This window comes from Sceloporus occidentalis, unplaced genomic scaffold (genome assembly GCF_023333645.1).
Source record: "Sceloporus occidentalis isolate IW3139 unplaced genomic scaffold, rSceOcc1.0.p SCAF_5, whole genome shotgun sequence".
Lineage (NCBI taxonomy): Eukaryota > Metazoa > Chordata > Lepidosauria > Squamata > Phrynosomatidae > Sceloporus > Sceloporus occidentalis.
This window is the reverse complement of record NW_028316985.1, coordinates 97,952,815-97,969,798: the sequence shown is the minus strand read 5'-3', so window position 1 is coordinate 97,969,798 and position 16,984 is coordinate 97,952,815. Positions and strand designations below refer to the sequence as shown.

Below are 16,984 nucleotides of genomic sequence, written 5' to 3'. Positions count from 1 at the left end.
GCTATGGAATTCTGGAAATTGTAGTTTTGTGAGACATTTAGCTATCTTCATCAGAGACCTCTGGTTCTACCAATAAATAAATAAATAAATAAATAAATAAATAAATAATACAAATCCAACAATTCAATAGCTCTGAGCCATGGCAATTAAAGTGATGTAAAACTGGATTATTTCTGCAGTGCAGACACAGTCTAACTTGGAAAAGTGTAAGTGCTTTGTGCAGATATAACATCAACTATAGTAGGTAATGTGAAGGGACAGAAAAACTCAAGAAGTAAAGAGCAGGAGGCACATTTTCTATGATGGTTAAGTGTAAAGACACAAAACCAATATAGGAGAACTGACTTACTGCATGCTGAAGGGCTCTCAGAGTTTCTTTAGCAGAAGGTTCATTTCTTTTCTTATATACGGAATCATAAAAATTCTTCACTTCATCCGCAACCTAAAACAATATGAAATAATACATGACCAAATCTCTATTATTTACATTTTAAAGGAGAAAGAACAGTTAAAACATTGTCCTCTGTTCTAATCTTGAAAAGGTGATTTCTCTGCCCTCACCATGCTTCTCAGGTTCCAAGCAGATCTAACACCAAGCCATCATTACATGTGGATGACTAAACTAGGAGAGGTCAAACCTCAGTGGATCTGGGTCCAATTCTGGCCCAGAACTTTATGGTGATGACAAAATTGCACAAATGCTTTAAAATCACTAGAAGTCTTATTTTTATCTTGGTTTTATCAATTTAGCTTGGATTTTTTCCTCTCTTGCCAATACTAACTGGGAATAGCATTAGTGCTTTTCACAAACACAAAATCAACAACAGAAGGTGTTGGGAATGGAAAGAAAAACTGAAGGAGTAAAGAACAGCAACCACATTTTTTAATGATGGCTGAGTGTAATGACACAAAATGTCACTCCTTTAAAACTTTCAGTTTTTAGAACAGCATTAAGAATAGATGTAGGAATCATGGCCATCCAGATGTTGTTGGGTTTAAATAATAATAATAATAATAATAATAATAATAATAATAATAATAATACATTTTACTTCTTTCCTACCTCACCTCAAGGCTTGAAGTAGGGTACAGCACGTTAAAATACAAAACACAATTAAAAACAAACCCACAGTTAAAATGCAGTACTATAAAACCATACTCATAATAGCATATATACAAATTAAAAAGTCATGAATAGTGACTGGATAGGCCTGCAAAAAGAGATATGTCCTTGATGCTGGTTGAAATGCAGTCAGCATTTTCAGCTGTTGTATCTCTTTTAGCAAGTCATTCCACAGTCTAGATGCAGCAAATAAAAAGGTCCTCTAGGAAACTGTTGCCAATCCACTCCCAGCCAGTTGGAGCAAATATTTCCTGGAGGACCTGAGTCTACAGTGTGCACTGTATGAGAGAAGATGAACCTGTAGGTATCCTGGACCCAAACCATTTAGGGCTTTAAAGGTTATAACCAACACTTTGTACTTTGCCCAGAAACTAATTGGCAGCCAGTGAAATGCTTTTAAGATTGGTGTAGTGTGATCCCTTGTGGACGTACCCATAATCAGTCTGGCTGCTATATTCTTAACAACTTGGAGTTTCTCGAATTAATACAACTGTAGCCCAATGCATAGTGCATTGCAGAAGTCCAGCTGAGGTTGCGTGCACTACCATCTTAGGTCCTCCGATTCTAGGAAGGGGTGCAGTTGGTGTATCAGCCAAAGCAGAGTTGAAATTCCCAGAAGCCCTAGCCAGCATAAGCAATAATTAGGAATGCTGGGAGATGTAGTACAGAAACATCTGGAAGGCCACATGATTCCTACCCCCCCCTTTTTTTTTTTAAAGAAAATTGTGTCCTACCTTTGTTTTGTTTGCAAATCCCCAGATGGCAGCAGCTACTTCAAGAGCAAAAATCAACAGAAGAAAAGTAAAAAACTGGGAAGGGAAGAGAGAGAGAGCACTTTTAAAACCATCTGCATTTGGCAAGTATATTCAATACTTTAAGTCAGTATTATCACCCACCTACTGTGGATAGATGGGCTAAAAGCTTCTGTAGGCTCACATTAGAAATGATATACAGATAGAAATATTGCCAATTAGCACTTTGTTCAAAGTCAGTGAGTATGCATGCAGAAGATTCTGACTAGAGTCAAAATATCACACACCAGTTATGAGGTACGTGTCAATTTCAAATTTTTAAAACTATCAAATTATTTTGATATTACACCCAAGAAAATCTGATCAAAAACATAACTTCTCAGAATCAGCCGCTTATAATGTGCAGATTGTAGCTTTACAACATTATGTTGATCTTTGCACCCAGCGAGTGGTCAGTGGCCTTTTATACACTGCAAACCACTCAACAACCCACTGTCAACAGTGCACATAGTATGTCAATAACTTTGCATTTGATTAAATTTTGACTTGGAGACTGTAATTGATATAGGTCCAGCGTATGGGATACTTTTCAGTTTGTGCAGTTGAAAGATATGATCAGGATTCTTGGAAATGTGAGAGTTTCTGTGTGAGTACCAGATCTTTATTTTTCCTGGCCCATAAAAGAGGCTGGTGGCGGGAATAGGGTAGTGCTTCCTTATAGTAAGACAATGTGCCTTTTAAATTGGCAGGTGTTTCACAGGCTGCAGCACAAATTCAGAACAGCTAATAAATTATTAAATCAAAACATGCAATTAAATGCCAGAATATTGAAATTTAGGGAAGGGATCATGGATTCAAGCAGCAGCCACAGTTCTAAAGATAAATTCACTGTTGTATGCAAACATTTTGGGAATTTTTTTAAAGTAAAAAGTCTGCATGACAATTAATATGCAGTACTCCTAAAATATCTGACATGAATATTTCTACTGAAAGGCAGCGTCTTCATCATACTGAGTGTTGTTCTAAAGCTCGGGTTGCACATAGTCTGTCAATAATTTTCACACTCCTTAGGATCACAATCTAGGGATTAAACCCTTCCCTACAAGCAGGAGTGAAGAGCCTGAAGCATCTGCCTCCCCTTTGCTACCACAAAACTGAGAGTGGTCTCCTCCATCCACACTACCAGCATAATGGCATGTTTCTCTCCTATCTTTCGTTTATGTTGTTCCAGGAAGGAAAGTGCACTTTTTCCCATGAGGTTTCAATGGGCTCTAGCACCAGACAGAACAATGGTTTTGGTAGCAGATTGGAACAGTCCTAGAAAGCTGCCCGCCACTACCTTAGGTCTGCTGAAGAGTGCATGCATGACTACCATTAACACATTTTAAAGAACTGCAGACTAGTTCATATATGAACATTGATCACTCATCAGATATCAAAGGGATTATTTACACCCCTCCTCATGTGCTATGATTTTCCAAGGAAGCTCTTCTACAGAGTAGTTACAGGATCTATTCAGTAATGACACAATGCTGTTTAAATCCTCAGATTTAAACTCTGTTTCCACCTTTAAAAGGCAGATAAAAATAATTCTCTTCAGAGATTTTTGCTTGGCAAGAATTTAATGTATAACGGCTTCTGGATTTAGCTGGAAACATGTTTATTCTTACACTGTACATTGTTAGGGTTAGATATTGCCTTGGTAGTGTTTTATTGCTGTTAGCTGCATTGAGCACAATTTTCTGAAAATATTATGTTAGTTTAAATTTATCTGTTAATCTGAATGTGAGTAGATCCATCAAATCAATAAATATTTGGTAGGTCAAAACATATGTTCCACTGAGCCATTGGGACTGGATGACACTACTAATCAAATCTGGAGCAATAAGAAAATAATTTGTAAATAAACATAGTAAGTCGCACAGTGAATTGTTAAGGAAGTGGTATGCGTATTTAAGTAAAATAAACAGCAAATGTGAAAGAACCATCATAGTTTCAGCATGCGCGGGAATGAGGGTTTTTTTACCTATATATGAAACATTTATATTATGTTGTCAATTGCTCCACCATCTGTATCTTAGAATGTACTCTGCAGGCAGACAAAATTAAATATCTAGCATATTCCACCCACCCTCCACCATTAAGCTGAACCAAGGTTAAGACTTTGCAACATTTTAGAGCTCAACAGAAGTTTCAGCATTAGACACTCATCATTAATACTTACCAAACCAAGCATACATTGGGACTCCTGGATTGCTCCACAACATCCCAAGAAACCAACAAGCATTATGAGGGCACCAGCTCCAATTAGAATGTAAACTCCTGGGATAGTTTTAAAATAAAAATAAAAATAAATATTTACTCTCAACCACAGAACCTTCATGATTTACCAGTGCTAAGCAACAGGGAGGCAATCAGTTTATGCTGTGATTACCTTTGCTCCGTTTTTGGAGGTCTTTAAGCAGAGGCAGGATGGCCATCTGTTGGGGATGCTTTGATTGAGATTTCCTGCATGGCAGGGGGTTGGACTGGATGGCCCTTGTGGTCTCTTCCAACTCTACGATTCTATGATTCTATGACTCCATACTAGCCTGAATTAATATGAGGGCTGGGTAATCTGGACCCTGGCCCATTTTGATTACCCATTACTAGAATCATAGAATAGGAAGAGACCGTAAGGGCCATACAGTCCAACCCCCTGCTATGCAGGAAATCTAAATCAAAGCATCCCCCCCAGATGGCCATCCAGCCTCTGTTTATAGACCTCTAAGGAAGGAGATTCCACTACACTACAAGGAAGTTTGTTCCACTACCAAACAGCCCTTACTGTCAGGAAGTACCTCCTAATGTTGAGATGGAATCTCTTTTCCTGGAGCTTGCATCCTTGCTCCGGGTCCTAGTCTCTGAAGCAGCAGAAAACAAGCTAGCTCCCACCTCAATATGACATCCCTTCAAGTATTTAAACAGGGCTATCATATCACCCCTTAACCTCCTCTTCTCCAGGCTAAACATCCCCAGCTGCCTAAATCGTTCCTCATAGGACATGGTTTCCAGACCCTTCACCATTTTGGTTGCCCTTTGGACACGCTCCAGTTTCTCAAGATCCTTTTTAAATTGTGGTGCCCAGAACTGGACATAATATTCCAGGTGGGCCTGACCAGAGCAGAATAGAGTGGCACTATTACTTCCCTTGATCTAGACACTATACTTCTATTGATGCAGCCTAAAATCACATTGGCCTTGTTAGCTGCCGCATCACACTGTTGACTCATGTTCAATTTGTGGTCTACTTGGACTAGATCACTTTCACATGTAGTCTCATTCAGCCAGGTGTCACCCATCCTATACCTGTTCATTTCCACCCTAAGTGCAGTACCTTACATTTCTCCATGTTGAAATCCATTTTGCTAGCTTTGGCCCAGCTTTCTAATCTAGTAAGGTCATTCTAAAGTTTTATCCTGTCTTCAGGAGTATTAGCTACATCTCCTAATTTGGTGTCATCTGCAAATTTGATAAGTATACCCCCTATTCTGTCATCCAAGTCATTGATAAAGATGTTAAATAGCACTGGGCCCAGGACAGACCCCGGTGGGGGCCCCACTGGTCACTTCTCTCCAGGATGAAAACGAGTCATTTTTGAGCACCCTTTGGGTTCGGCTGGTCAACCAATTACAAATCCATGTAACAGTTACCTTGTCTAGCTCACATTTCACTAGTTTGTTTGCAAGAATGTCCTGGGGAACCCTGTCAAAAGCCTTACTGAAAGAAATTCAGCAGTATAGTGGCAAATGAAAGTAACTCGCCCAATGTTTTTCATTTGAAACAAAGTATGCAAGGGGACAAATGTTTTAAAGGGGATTCACACTTCCAGAAGCATGATTGCTCTTTAAAATATTGTTTATGCTCCCTGCATCATTTGTTTTAAACTGAATGTGAGTTTTCTTCTTGCCTTCAGCAAATTACAGCAACACCAGTGCATACAGGGAATGTAGCCACCATCAGGTTCTGTGGTATCTGTGTGAAACTGACTCACCAAATTGCCCACCACATATTGACATGCGTCCTGTGTTCTACTAGCTATCAAAAGAAGTAATTTATTGCTCCTAAAAATCAGAAAATCTTAGGATATATGTACAAACATTTAAAATTCCTACTTTAAGGTTCTGCACTGTCTACATTCCTTGTTTCAAAGGAAAAAATAATAGAATTTTAGAATGGAAAAGAACCCTTCTCAAGCTGTAATAAACAACTACAGCAACCCTGAAAGATGCCTGTTCAATCTCTGTTTAAAGAAATCCTAAGATGGAGAGCTCACCACCCTCTCAGGCAATCTGTTCCACTGTTGAACAGCTCCTGTACAAAAAATTTTCCTAATATTTAAATGGAAACACTTTTCTTGCAGTCTGAATCCACAGATTTGTATTCTAGCTAATGGAGAAGCAGAAAACAAGCTCATTCCATCTTCTACATGACATCATGTGAAGTATTAGTTTGGTCTGTCAAAAAATGACAGAATGACCTAACTGTAATACTATGCAGTCCACAGTTCACCAGCTTACCTACAATAATCTCATGGGGGAATCCTTGACAAAATCCTTACTGAAATCAAGATGTACTACATCCATAGCTCTCCCCTGATCTATACTTAAAAAGATAAATATTTTGTTTTGTTGCTCTGTCAAAAACATTTAGAAGACCAGCAAAACTGTTATTTCATGACATACCAGTATAGAATGTTGTATTATTTTCTTCATGTTCAAAAATATCTTTTGTCTGTGAATCAAACCGAAGCCATAGTCCAATTGCCAGAACAGCTGTTCCTGCAAGCTGTGGAGAGAAGACAACACCAGATGTATTAAGAATTCTATGTATTTCCATTTAAAGTATAATTAAGTTAATTATTTTTGGTCCTCAACAAATGTATTGATATACCCATAATGTTCAGATCTATTACAGGGATTCCATGGGGAAAGTACAGCAGACACATCAATGTGAATAAGGATCCCCAAGGCAAGTAGCTTAAATATTCACCAGGTGATATAACCATGCTATCATAAAGTAGTACCCCCAAAATTTAGAGATAGAAAGAAACAAGAAAAATTAGGGGGAAATCCCATCCCATTTTTGGATAAAAATGCACATATATCTGTTTTTATTTTACTACAATAGAGCTTGTAAAAATTTAGAAGACATGCTACAGAGATGCAAGTATTAGCTCCATTCCTTCTGGATCAATTCCACATAATCAAGATTTTCATTCTAATCAGGGTTCTGTTTAGTCTTCTTAGTAGTAGTAGTAGTAATATTTATTATTACAGTCCATAGACTAAGGGGTAGCCCTGCATACCTATCGTAACCAATTCTGAAAAGAAAGCATTACATCTGGCCTTAATAAATAATATGTGATGATTAGAAAAGTGACATTATTTATATAGACTGTCAAAAGAAAAGATCCCACATAATGGATATTCAAAGCACTAGGTGAGCAGAAAGGAAGGAAATGAGCCGAAGATTGCAAAAGGCAACATCCCAGAGTCTTTGTTTAACCAATTTTAACGCTGTATCACAGCTCAGATTAAGGAGTAAAGATGATGAAAGACTAATTGTCGCCACTCTTGGGAATATGTACTTGGACCATCTGCTAGTGTAGCTTATCCATTACAAGGTGACTAGGTAGGCCTTTGCCACAGCTGAAAATGACAACTCTGAGCCAAAACTTTACAGCTATCATCCATACCGTAGTTGAAAGAAGACATTTAACTGGGACAATAACATGACTGAGAGCCTATGTGCTAACATGACTGTTTCTGCATATCAATCCACCTCAGTCATTGTATCTGAGGAAGTGAACTGATATCACAAGAGCTCATGCTAAAATATATGTCAGTTAGTTTTAAAGGGGCTGCTTGAGTCCTTTTTTCCGTCTCCTTCCTTTTTCCTTCTGCTGTAATGGACTAGTAGGGCAACTTAGAATCATAGAATCATGGAGTTGGAAGAGACTACAAGGGCCATACTGTCCAACCCCCCTGCCATGCAGGAACTCACAATCAAAGCATCCCCAACAGATAGCCATCCAGCCTCTATTTAAAGACCTCTAAGGAAGGAGACTCCACTACACTCCGAGGGAGTGTGTTCCACTATCGAACAGACCTTACTTTCAGGAAGTTCCTCCTAATGTTGAGGTGGAATCTTTTTTACTTCTTTGAGAACAAACAGGAAGCAGTGCCTACCACCGTCCCACCCTGTTTCCTTCCTTCTTTTTGCCTCAAAGAATTTCCAAGGGAAAGGAAATGGGAGTGGGAGAAATTGCCTTGCTTGGAAGTGGGTTGCAAGTGTATCCTGGCCAGCTTGCATTTCTCATAACTGATCCCTTCTTCACTTTTCTGGTGCCTCCGTGGGGGAGGGGGGGTGAAGAGCCATCATCTCCCTTCTATTTTTCTATATCCTGGGCAGAGTGCCCCTTCTGCCCCCACCCTCTTAGAATGTCACTGGGAACTGATAATGCTAACTAGGAAAATGATTTTACTTGATCTCAGCAACATCCACCCTGGGAGAATGGGCATAATTTCATTACATAGCAGAAGCCACAACATTGAGGCCCCTCTTCCATACAGATGAGAACCAACATGGTGTAGTGGTTTGGACTATGATTCTGGAGACCAAGGTTTGACTCTCCCACTTGGCCGTGAAAACCCATCAGGTGATTTTGGGCAGATCACACAGTCTCCCCTCCACAAAACTCCAATATAGGTTTCCAGCCAACTTCCCGTATCCATCCATGCTGGGATTGTCCTCATCCAGTTGCTATTTTTGATGCCCTAAAGTGAAAGCCATCAACCAGTCTGGAATCCTGTTGTCAATGACTGGTCTTTGTTTTATTACTAGAGATCATAAAGCACACCAGAAGGGCGGTACATTCCATCCAATTGACAGTCATTCCACCTCTGTGTGGCCTCTAGAAGCTTTGCAAAAAAGCCTGCTTGCCCTTCTCAGCCCCCCCCCCCCCGACTCTACTGCTTTCCCCACCACTTACACCTGCAGGATGTATTCTCTCACATAATGTCTTTATACTGGAGGGGTTTAAATGGGACTTGAACCCTATCAACATATAAGACCAAAAAATTAAAGTTGAAGTGTTTGAAGTTGAAAGGGTTTTTGGTATAGTCTCTGCTGAAAGCAGCATTGTCAACAAGCCCTGTGACAAGCTTCTCAGGCAAATATATTCTCTCACATAAAAACAGGTTTTCTCGGTTGTACACTAAATTGCCTTATGCCTTAAGCTGCCTTATGCTGACACTTTCATCCCCACATACAGTATTTGATGGGATACTTAGCTTTGGATGTTATAAGTGCCTCCGAGTGCCCCAAATGAACACTGGGGCTCACTTTCACCCTTTTTACAGACAGCAGCATTTAAAATATGTAGTTTATCATTCTCATTGGCATTGCCACTCCTCAAACAGAATGTGTCTTTGCTGCGGGTGAGTTTAATTTTCACATCCACCCCATTCACAACAATAATTTCTCCTAAAAAAACAAAGCAAAACAAAACAAAAAAAAAACAAGTCACTGGGTAAAAGTCCTATTAAATTATATTTCTGACTCTTTGTATTTGGAACTGAACACCATTCTAAAATATGTCTTTTCCTGTCTGCTTTCTCCTCTGACTGACAACCTTCTGCTTCTAAAGTATCAAGACACCTACTCTCAGCATTTACAAAGGTTTTGGAAGGTCACAACACTGCTGAGTCTGTTTTTACTTAACCCTTTCCCTTTAAAAAAAGTACTGATACTTGATGCTTACTGAGAATTCATTTTTTGATCACATGCTACATTTCCCACAATATTGTGCACAACCATTTCGATGTGCAGTTTAATAATTTCGAGTCCTGTTCTGGAAAAGAAATAGCCTTTCAAAAAAGCCCCTGAAACATGTCCCCTGGTTCTGATCCATACAGAATTGGTGCCCTATGAAAATCAGGGAGAGCTCATCCCACCTTTGTCTTGCAATAGATTTTGTATGTCTCCAGGTTTCTGTAATCTTTTAACACGGCTATGCTTAATTTTTATGCCCAAACTCTTTGAGGCCAAATATGCAACCTCACAATTGGCTTACTTAGACAGAATGGCATGTGTTGACTCTGACCTGTCTTTATTTCAACAGCAATAGCAAGTACATTTCTATACCTCTTACCAATGTACTAAACAGTTTACAATGTGTAAGTTAATTGCCCCTACTAGCTGGGCACTCATTTTAGCAACCTACGAAGGATGCCAGGATAAGTCAACCAAGAACCTCTCACTGGTATTGAACTCACCTTGGGGTTTGTGAATGAGTGACTCCATTGCAGGCATTTAACCACTGCACCACCAGGGTTCTTAATACTGATGGTGTTGATATGATGCATGCTGATAGGCATATAAGGAGGCTTGCCATACATAATGGTGAGAAATTCCTGAATTTTCCCATGCACCACAACATAAGAGAGGCACAAAGAAATCTCCCACAATCTGATGTTCAATAATATATGTGTACACTTACAGAAAGATGAAGCCAGCTGTAATGTGTGTGAAGTGATGCTGCTGCTCTACCAGGAGCTCTAATAAAGGAACTGGGAGGACAGGTGACTATATATTTTATTGATGTATCTCTTCAAATTAAACATCAGTCTCTTCTTTAGGTTTGGTCACATTTACACAAATTTAATATATAAGAATCAGAGAATCACAGGACAGAACCATATAATCATAGAGTTGGAAGTAGGGTTGCCATAAGTCAGGACCTCCAAACCGGGACAAATGTAGGACAAATTTTACCTCAGATGTAGGATATTTTTTTTAATGGAGGACACACGAAAAAAATTGATATTTTTACAATTTTTTTAAAATATAAATGCATGTTTCTTATGCATGATCAAAATGGAGGACATTTTGACATTATTCCTAGACAGATGGCAGAAATGTACTTCCCTTTCTGGCCAACTCCCCCTCCCCCCATTCCAAACAGCACATTTGGGTATTGAACATGGCCACTTGCATATTTCAGAGGCTTATTGCATAACCAAACTCTTTGGGTTTCACACTGAACATGGGTTCATGTGGCTATGCATATTGAACATGTCAAGGTGGTTTAACAAGAAGTGGATTTGCCCTCGGATTCAACTGTACTTCTCAGAAGTGTGTACAATAGCTGGATTGCAACCTCTAGCACTCCTTACCATTAGTTATGTTGGCTACGGCTTCTGAGACTTGTAGTCCAAGAACATTTGGAGGGCTGCTTGATTCCTGTCTCTGGACTAGAGGGTGAATCGTAGAATTATGGGCCTTCAGTTGGGAGCAGAATTTTCTGCTGTACCCAAAGGTAAACAAAATCTGCTTCCTAACTAGAACTGTGTTCCTGTTCGCTTATACAAGTATATTTCCATTAATGACATAGATGTGTTCCTGGGCTTTACCCTGGGAGCTGCAGCCAGGGGAGATAGGGGCCGCTCGGCCCTTTTCTCCCTGGCGTCGTTCCTGCAGCCGTTCGGTGGCTGCAGGAATGAGGCGCGCCCTCAGAAGGAGCTCCGTTTCAGGTGTGTGATGTAATCATGGCGGCCCGCATGTGGACGGGAGGCTGCCATGATTACGCTCCGCATGTGGGCGGAGCGCCCCGAGGCAACCCTAGCATGTGACGAGGACGTCACGTAAGCTTCATCAATTTGCTTTCTGTGAAACAGCTACTGAACCAGTGATCCTAGGCTTCAAAAGAGTAGTTTTGTATTCTGAAGCTCAGGCCTACCTCTACTTTGGGTTTATCTTCTGAGAAATTGTTATTTTGTCACTGGGCAGGCATGGCTGCCATTTTATGACAGGCCACTCTTCCAAAAATGCTAATTTGAACCAAACTTTAGGAGTCTAGAGTGAAAGGGACAGATTAAGGGCATGCCCAACTATCTCTCTGCCCTTAGGGACACACACACACACACACACACACACACACACAAACACGTACGTATGTGAGTGTGGGTGTGATCACATAAATATGCCTTTCTTTCCCACAGTACAGCATAGGCTGATACTGAAGCACACAGAGGAAGTCAAAAGATGCAGTTATCTGCTCAGGTTTACCTGTCATAGACCTGTGTGGAGCAATAACAGAGTTCAACAAACAGAATTTATTCACAATAATATCTGCACATTTTAGAGGAAGATGGGATGCAGTGGGCAAGGGCATGCCCAAATATCTCTCTGCTCTTAGGGACACACGCATGGATGGGCGTGGGTGTGATCACATAAATATGCCTTCCTTTCCCACACACCTGCTAGCAAAAGTTCATTTTAAGTTATTTTTACTAAACAAAATAATGAGAACTGACTAAACTGAGAGGCTCTATTCAGTTATCTGTGGTCTCCCTAAATAATTCATACAACTGAACTCTCTTTCCCATCTACAGAGGCAACACCAGAAGGGAAAAAACAGTAACAAAGCAGCACACCCTAGTTTATCATGAGTAATTAGAAAGGTTTAATAGTAGAAGGGAAAAATCAGAGACAGTAGAGGTACAGGACAAGCATACTCTTTGCTGAATAATTCAAGTCAAATTCTGTGCTTATTTTATAAGATTATTTTGCATCTGTTAGATTCTATAAGTCAGACATATAGAGGAACAAGGACCTATAAGTGTTACTAAAGCTCCATTCTACAAGAGATTCATCAAACACACTAAATATCATCTTTAGAGAAAGTAAATCTAATTTTTATGGTTTATTTCAGTAAGGTTCTGTGTAGCCACTACGCTATATTTATATAGAATTCATACATCTCTCAGTTGTTTTTTTGCCTCCACCAAGAAGAAGATTCTTTGAGCAGGAAGGAAAAATCAGTGTTATGTGTCATACCTGCCCAGCAGGTTACTCCTGAAAGTGGCAGAGAGAAGAAAAAGAGTGAATTAGGACAGAAGCATTCTTGGGGAAACTGACCAAGTTAATGTCATCAACTAGTCTTCATCTATGTGAGAAAACATAGCATTCATTTCACTACAACCTGAAAGAAATGGTCTTTGCTTGGCCCTAGGGCTCCCTTCCCCATCTCAGTCTGACCCCTCTAGTTCTTACTGGATGCAGAAGTAAAATTTACAGAGGTAGTTTAACCTCTCATGAGAATCTATTACCTTAACATTCATGAAGAAACGTTCTTATTTAAAAACTCCCTAATATGATGTGTTATTTAAATTTAATTATTGAATTAATAAGAAATATTTAATGTATAGTTTTTTCAAATATTGAAACCACTTCACAAGCATTATCAGGATGCTATCTGTATAATAATCCTGTAGGTAAATTTAAATATTATTTCCCATCTCCCTCCCCTCATTGCAGATAGGGGAGCTGACTCCAAAAGGACAAGGGAGTTCACAGCAAGAGCCAGAACGGGAGATTCAAAATAGCTGCTTTGAGATTTCTAGCTTAGCCACTGGACTACATGAGCCCTGGAAGGCTCTCAAGTAGGGTAGAAACATGGAGACCCAATTTTTCACCCATGGACAATTTCAAACAAGCAATCTTAGGCAGGCTACAGACTGCCCAAAAAGGAAGGTCTGCCCACGCCTTGTTTTGCTGCGCGAGGAAGCTGCAGCGGACAAACTGCATGGCTTTCTTGCGCAGCAAAAAGAACCCACAAAAAGTGGGTTCTTTTTGCGGTGCCATTGTGATGCCACAGTGTGCCAATGGTGCACTCACGATGTCACAATGGCAACGCTACATGCAGACGCTAAGCGTCCGTTGCATCAAAATGGCAGCGCCCATCTGTATAGGGCGCCACCATTTTGACACCGATGTCATGTGCGAGGGGCAGGGGCATCTGGAAGTGCCGCCCCTCACACGTGACGATGGCACCCCATTGCGCCCGTCTGTAGAGCGCCTTAGGAGTATATCACACGGAGCTTTTGGGTAGTTTTGTGGCTCAGTTCCAGCTCACTTCCGAAGTGCTTGCACTTCCAATGATGCGGTTTCATGTCATAAAGTGTCTGTTTTATCAGATGCCATTGATTTCTATGGGAGCCCCTTGTGAATTGCTTCAGCAGTGTTTCTGAAGTAACCCCTCATTTTGGTAAAAACGGGAAAGAAGTGACTTCACAGAAATTGCTTCCAGGCTGCCTTTGATTACACTGTGATTTGTTCTGGTGTGGAAAAGCACTCCAATGCCACCCCTTGGCCCCTGTGTCCTGCTCCGTCATTCCCCCCCCCCCATGCCATCTCCTCCTCTCTGCCAACCAGCCGATCCCATCATCCCCATGGACCCCGATCTGCTCCCCTCCTTCAGCCTCCCACCAATCCAATCATCCCTGCCTTCTCCTAGACCCCGAACTGCTCCTCTCCTTCACTCTGGATCTGGTGTGGAAAAAGAGCATGCTATGCATTGCTAGAACAGGAGTGACTGTGGATCTGAGCTGCAAACCCCCCCTCTCTATGTCCTCAGTTATCATTCTTGGGCAGTACTGCAGGGGTGGAACACAAAACAAGTTCATTCCTGAATGTTCATCTCTTAGTTGTGTTCCAGACAGTGTTGCCAATTTCCATGGAATTCCTTGGAATCTGGGGGATTTAATTAATTTCTTTCCAGGGATTTTGACTGAATATTCTGGTAAATGCTGGAGAATTCTGGGGATTTTGGAAAACCATTCTATGGAGTATCTTTGAGGCTTGCTGGCAACACTGGGAACTTCCAGGTAAAAAGGAGATTTTAAAAAAGGGAGAAGACAGGTTCAAAGCAAAGCCAGTGAGGGAGTGCATAAACCTTCACAATGTCAAACACACAATGTAAGATTTCGCCAGAATTTCCCTGAAGATGCCAGCCACAGATGCTGGCGAAAGGTCAGGAAGAAAATCTTCTAGAACATGGCCACACAGCCCGAAAAACCCACAAAGAACCATGGATGCCGGCCATGAAAGCCTTCGACTTCACATTGTGTAAATATGGATTGACTGATTGATTGATTTTACATCTATTTCCCATCTGAATGCAAAGTGGTGTGTGTGTGTGTGTGTGTATTGAATTCAATAATTCAAGCTCGACTCAGGCTTGCATCCTTCCGAGGAGGGAGCTAAAATGAGTACCCAGACTGTTGGGGGCAAATTAGCTTACTTGCTAATTAGCTTACTTGCTGTTCACCGCTATGATCTTTGGAATAGCGGCATATAAATAAAACAAATTATTATTAAATTATATATATATATATATATATATATATATATATCCTCCTCTTTGTTTTCTCCTGATAAAGACTGAACCAGAGTTGCATTGCTCAGTGCCAACTAGAACCTTGTGTCCCAGTTTAACTCTAACCACTACACCGTACATCATGCATATATATGCTCTCAAGTCCAGCCTCCTGAATTTTATAGGGCTCACTCCAAGTTACAGCGCTGGGCCTACACTGCTTCATTTCTAAAAAGCCAAAAACCATGGGTGGAAAAACCCCCAAAGCTACCCCTGTGAGGAAACTCTGCCAAGCAACCGGAGGAGCTTCAGAGTGAGGCACGGTTACTCTGTTACGCAAGAAGCTCTCTTTGGACACAATGAACGCACTTGGTGCATATTCTTGGCTTGAGGGTCTAGCTCAACTCTCTCCTTGCCCTGAGGCTGTGCAACCAAAACACAAAACACGTCGCGGCAGCTTAACCTTAGACTGTCCAAGAAGCGGGAGAAGAAGGGAGGCGCCGCTGCTCCCGCACTTTCCCAGGCGCTAGTAGAGAGTGAGTAAACTACTGGCAGGCGCTGCCCAGACTCGCCCCTGGAGCCGCTCCCTTGGGACCTAGGAACTTGCTCCTCAGGAAAGCCTCAGCTCTGGCTGCATTCTTGATTGCCTCAGGTCTTCTCCTGCCTCTAAAACCACCCGGGCTGCATCTACACTGGAGCCCTAACTCGGTTTGACACCGCTTGAACTCGCCGTCTGGGTCAAGGCTGCTATGGGATTCTGGGAGTTGGAGTATGTTGTGGGTGGGTCCGCTCTGGGCCCACAACAAACTCCAACTCCCAGAATCCCCTAGCCCTTGAGCCAGGCCAAGCAGTGCCAAACTGGGTTAGGTCTCCAGTGTGGATGCAGCCCAGGAGAGCTTTGCTCGACGGCCCCGCTGCGCCAGGAAAGCAGGGCAAAGGGGGTCCTTGGCGTTGTTTCCACTCACCCAGAAAATGAAGTTAAAGCCAAAGAGCAGGTATTTGATGCACTTCGTGCCCCCCTTGACCGGCATCTTGGCAAAGCGAGAGCGCCTTCACCGAGCGGCGTTCCTGGAGAGAAGGAGGGCGAGGCGGAGGCTGCTCCCCTTTTTGGCCGGGCGAGGCAAGTCTGAGAGGAGGCTTTCTCGCGCGAAGAGGGCCTTCTTGGGCTGGGCTCCTGCCTCCTCCGCCGGCGCTGCCCTGCCCCGCTCTCCCTCCCTTGGCCCCCTGCCTGAGCCGCCGGAGGGAGCGCCCGGCCGAGGCGGGTTTTTCCAGCTCGCCTGCCCTCGAGTGGGAAGAGAGAGAGGCCAAAGCCTGAGGAGGCCTCCTCCTTCCCCAAACTTAGTTGGCCTTGTTTTGCCTGCTGCTCCTCCTCACACAGCATCTGGGAAGAAGGGAACTTGAAGGGAGCCGTCCCTCTTTTTTCGCAGGAAGGTTTCCCTGTGGAGTGGGACACTCAGAGGCAGAAGGACGAATAATAATAATAATAATAATAATAATGCAATTTATTTATATCCTGCCCCCCCTCTACAAAATGCAATAATGGCAGCTTACAGATCCTAATTTTCATAGGTTCCTCTTTGGTCTGTTTTTCTTATATAGGCTATAATCCTCTATTAGTACATTCCAGGAATAAGATTCATCCCACCAGGTTTTAGCAAGGCCTGTTCTATCATATTTACTTTAATGTGTTAAGGTTCATCTTCTTTATTTTCAGTTCTCTGTGCATGAGTGTATACACATCTAAGGCCATAAGTTATTTCCCCTAGCTGTCTGAGTATTTCAGATTTTCTTTCTCCACTGTTATGTGATTCTCTTGTTCTCTGTATAAGAGCCATGCTATTATCTCCAGCACTTGGTGAACTCCTGCTCTCAAACAAGCTAGTAAAATATGGGTCAAACAATGCAACA

The 16,984-nt window shown here is 41.7% G+C and overlaps 1 protein-coding gene across 1 annotated transcript in view; it reads right to left on the bottom strand.

The window, feature by feature from the left end:
* Window positions 1–16,225, bottom strand: part of LOC149312546 (CD9 antigen-like) — a 28,152-nt gene extending 11,927 nt beyond the window's left edge. Inside the window, exons 1-5 of the mRNA XM_089526906.1 lie at window positions 16,042–16,225; window positions 6,600–6,702; window positions 4,100–4,197; window positions 1,858–1,932; window positions 350–442 (exon numbers count right to left, since the gene is read on the bottom strand). Of these exons, the coding sequence (XP_089383032.1) occupies window positions 350–442; window positions 1,858–1,932; window positions 4,100–4,197; window positions 6,600–6,702; window positions 16,042–16,107 (435 nt within the window). The 5' untranslated portion in view covers window positions 16,108–16,225. The remainder of the gene's footprint in view (window positions 1–349; window positions 443–1,857; window positions 1,933–4,099; window positions 4,198–6,599; window positions 6,703–16,041) is intronic.
* Between the last annotated feature and the right edge of the window lie 759 nt (window positions 16,226–16,984).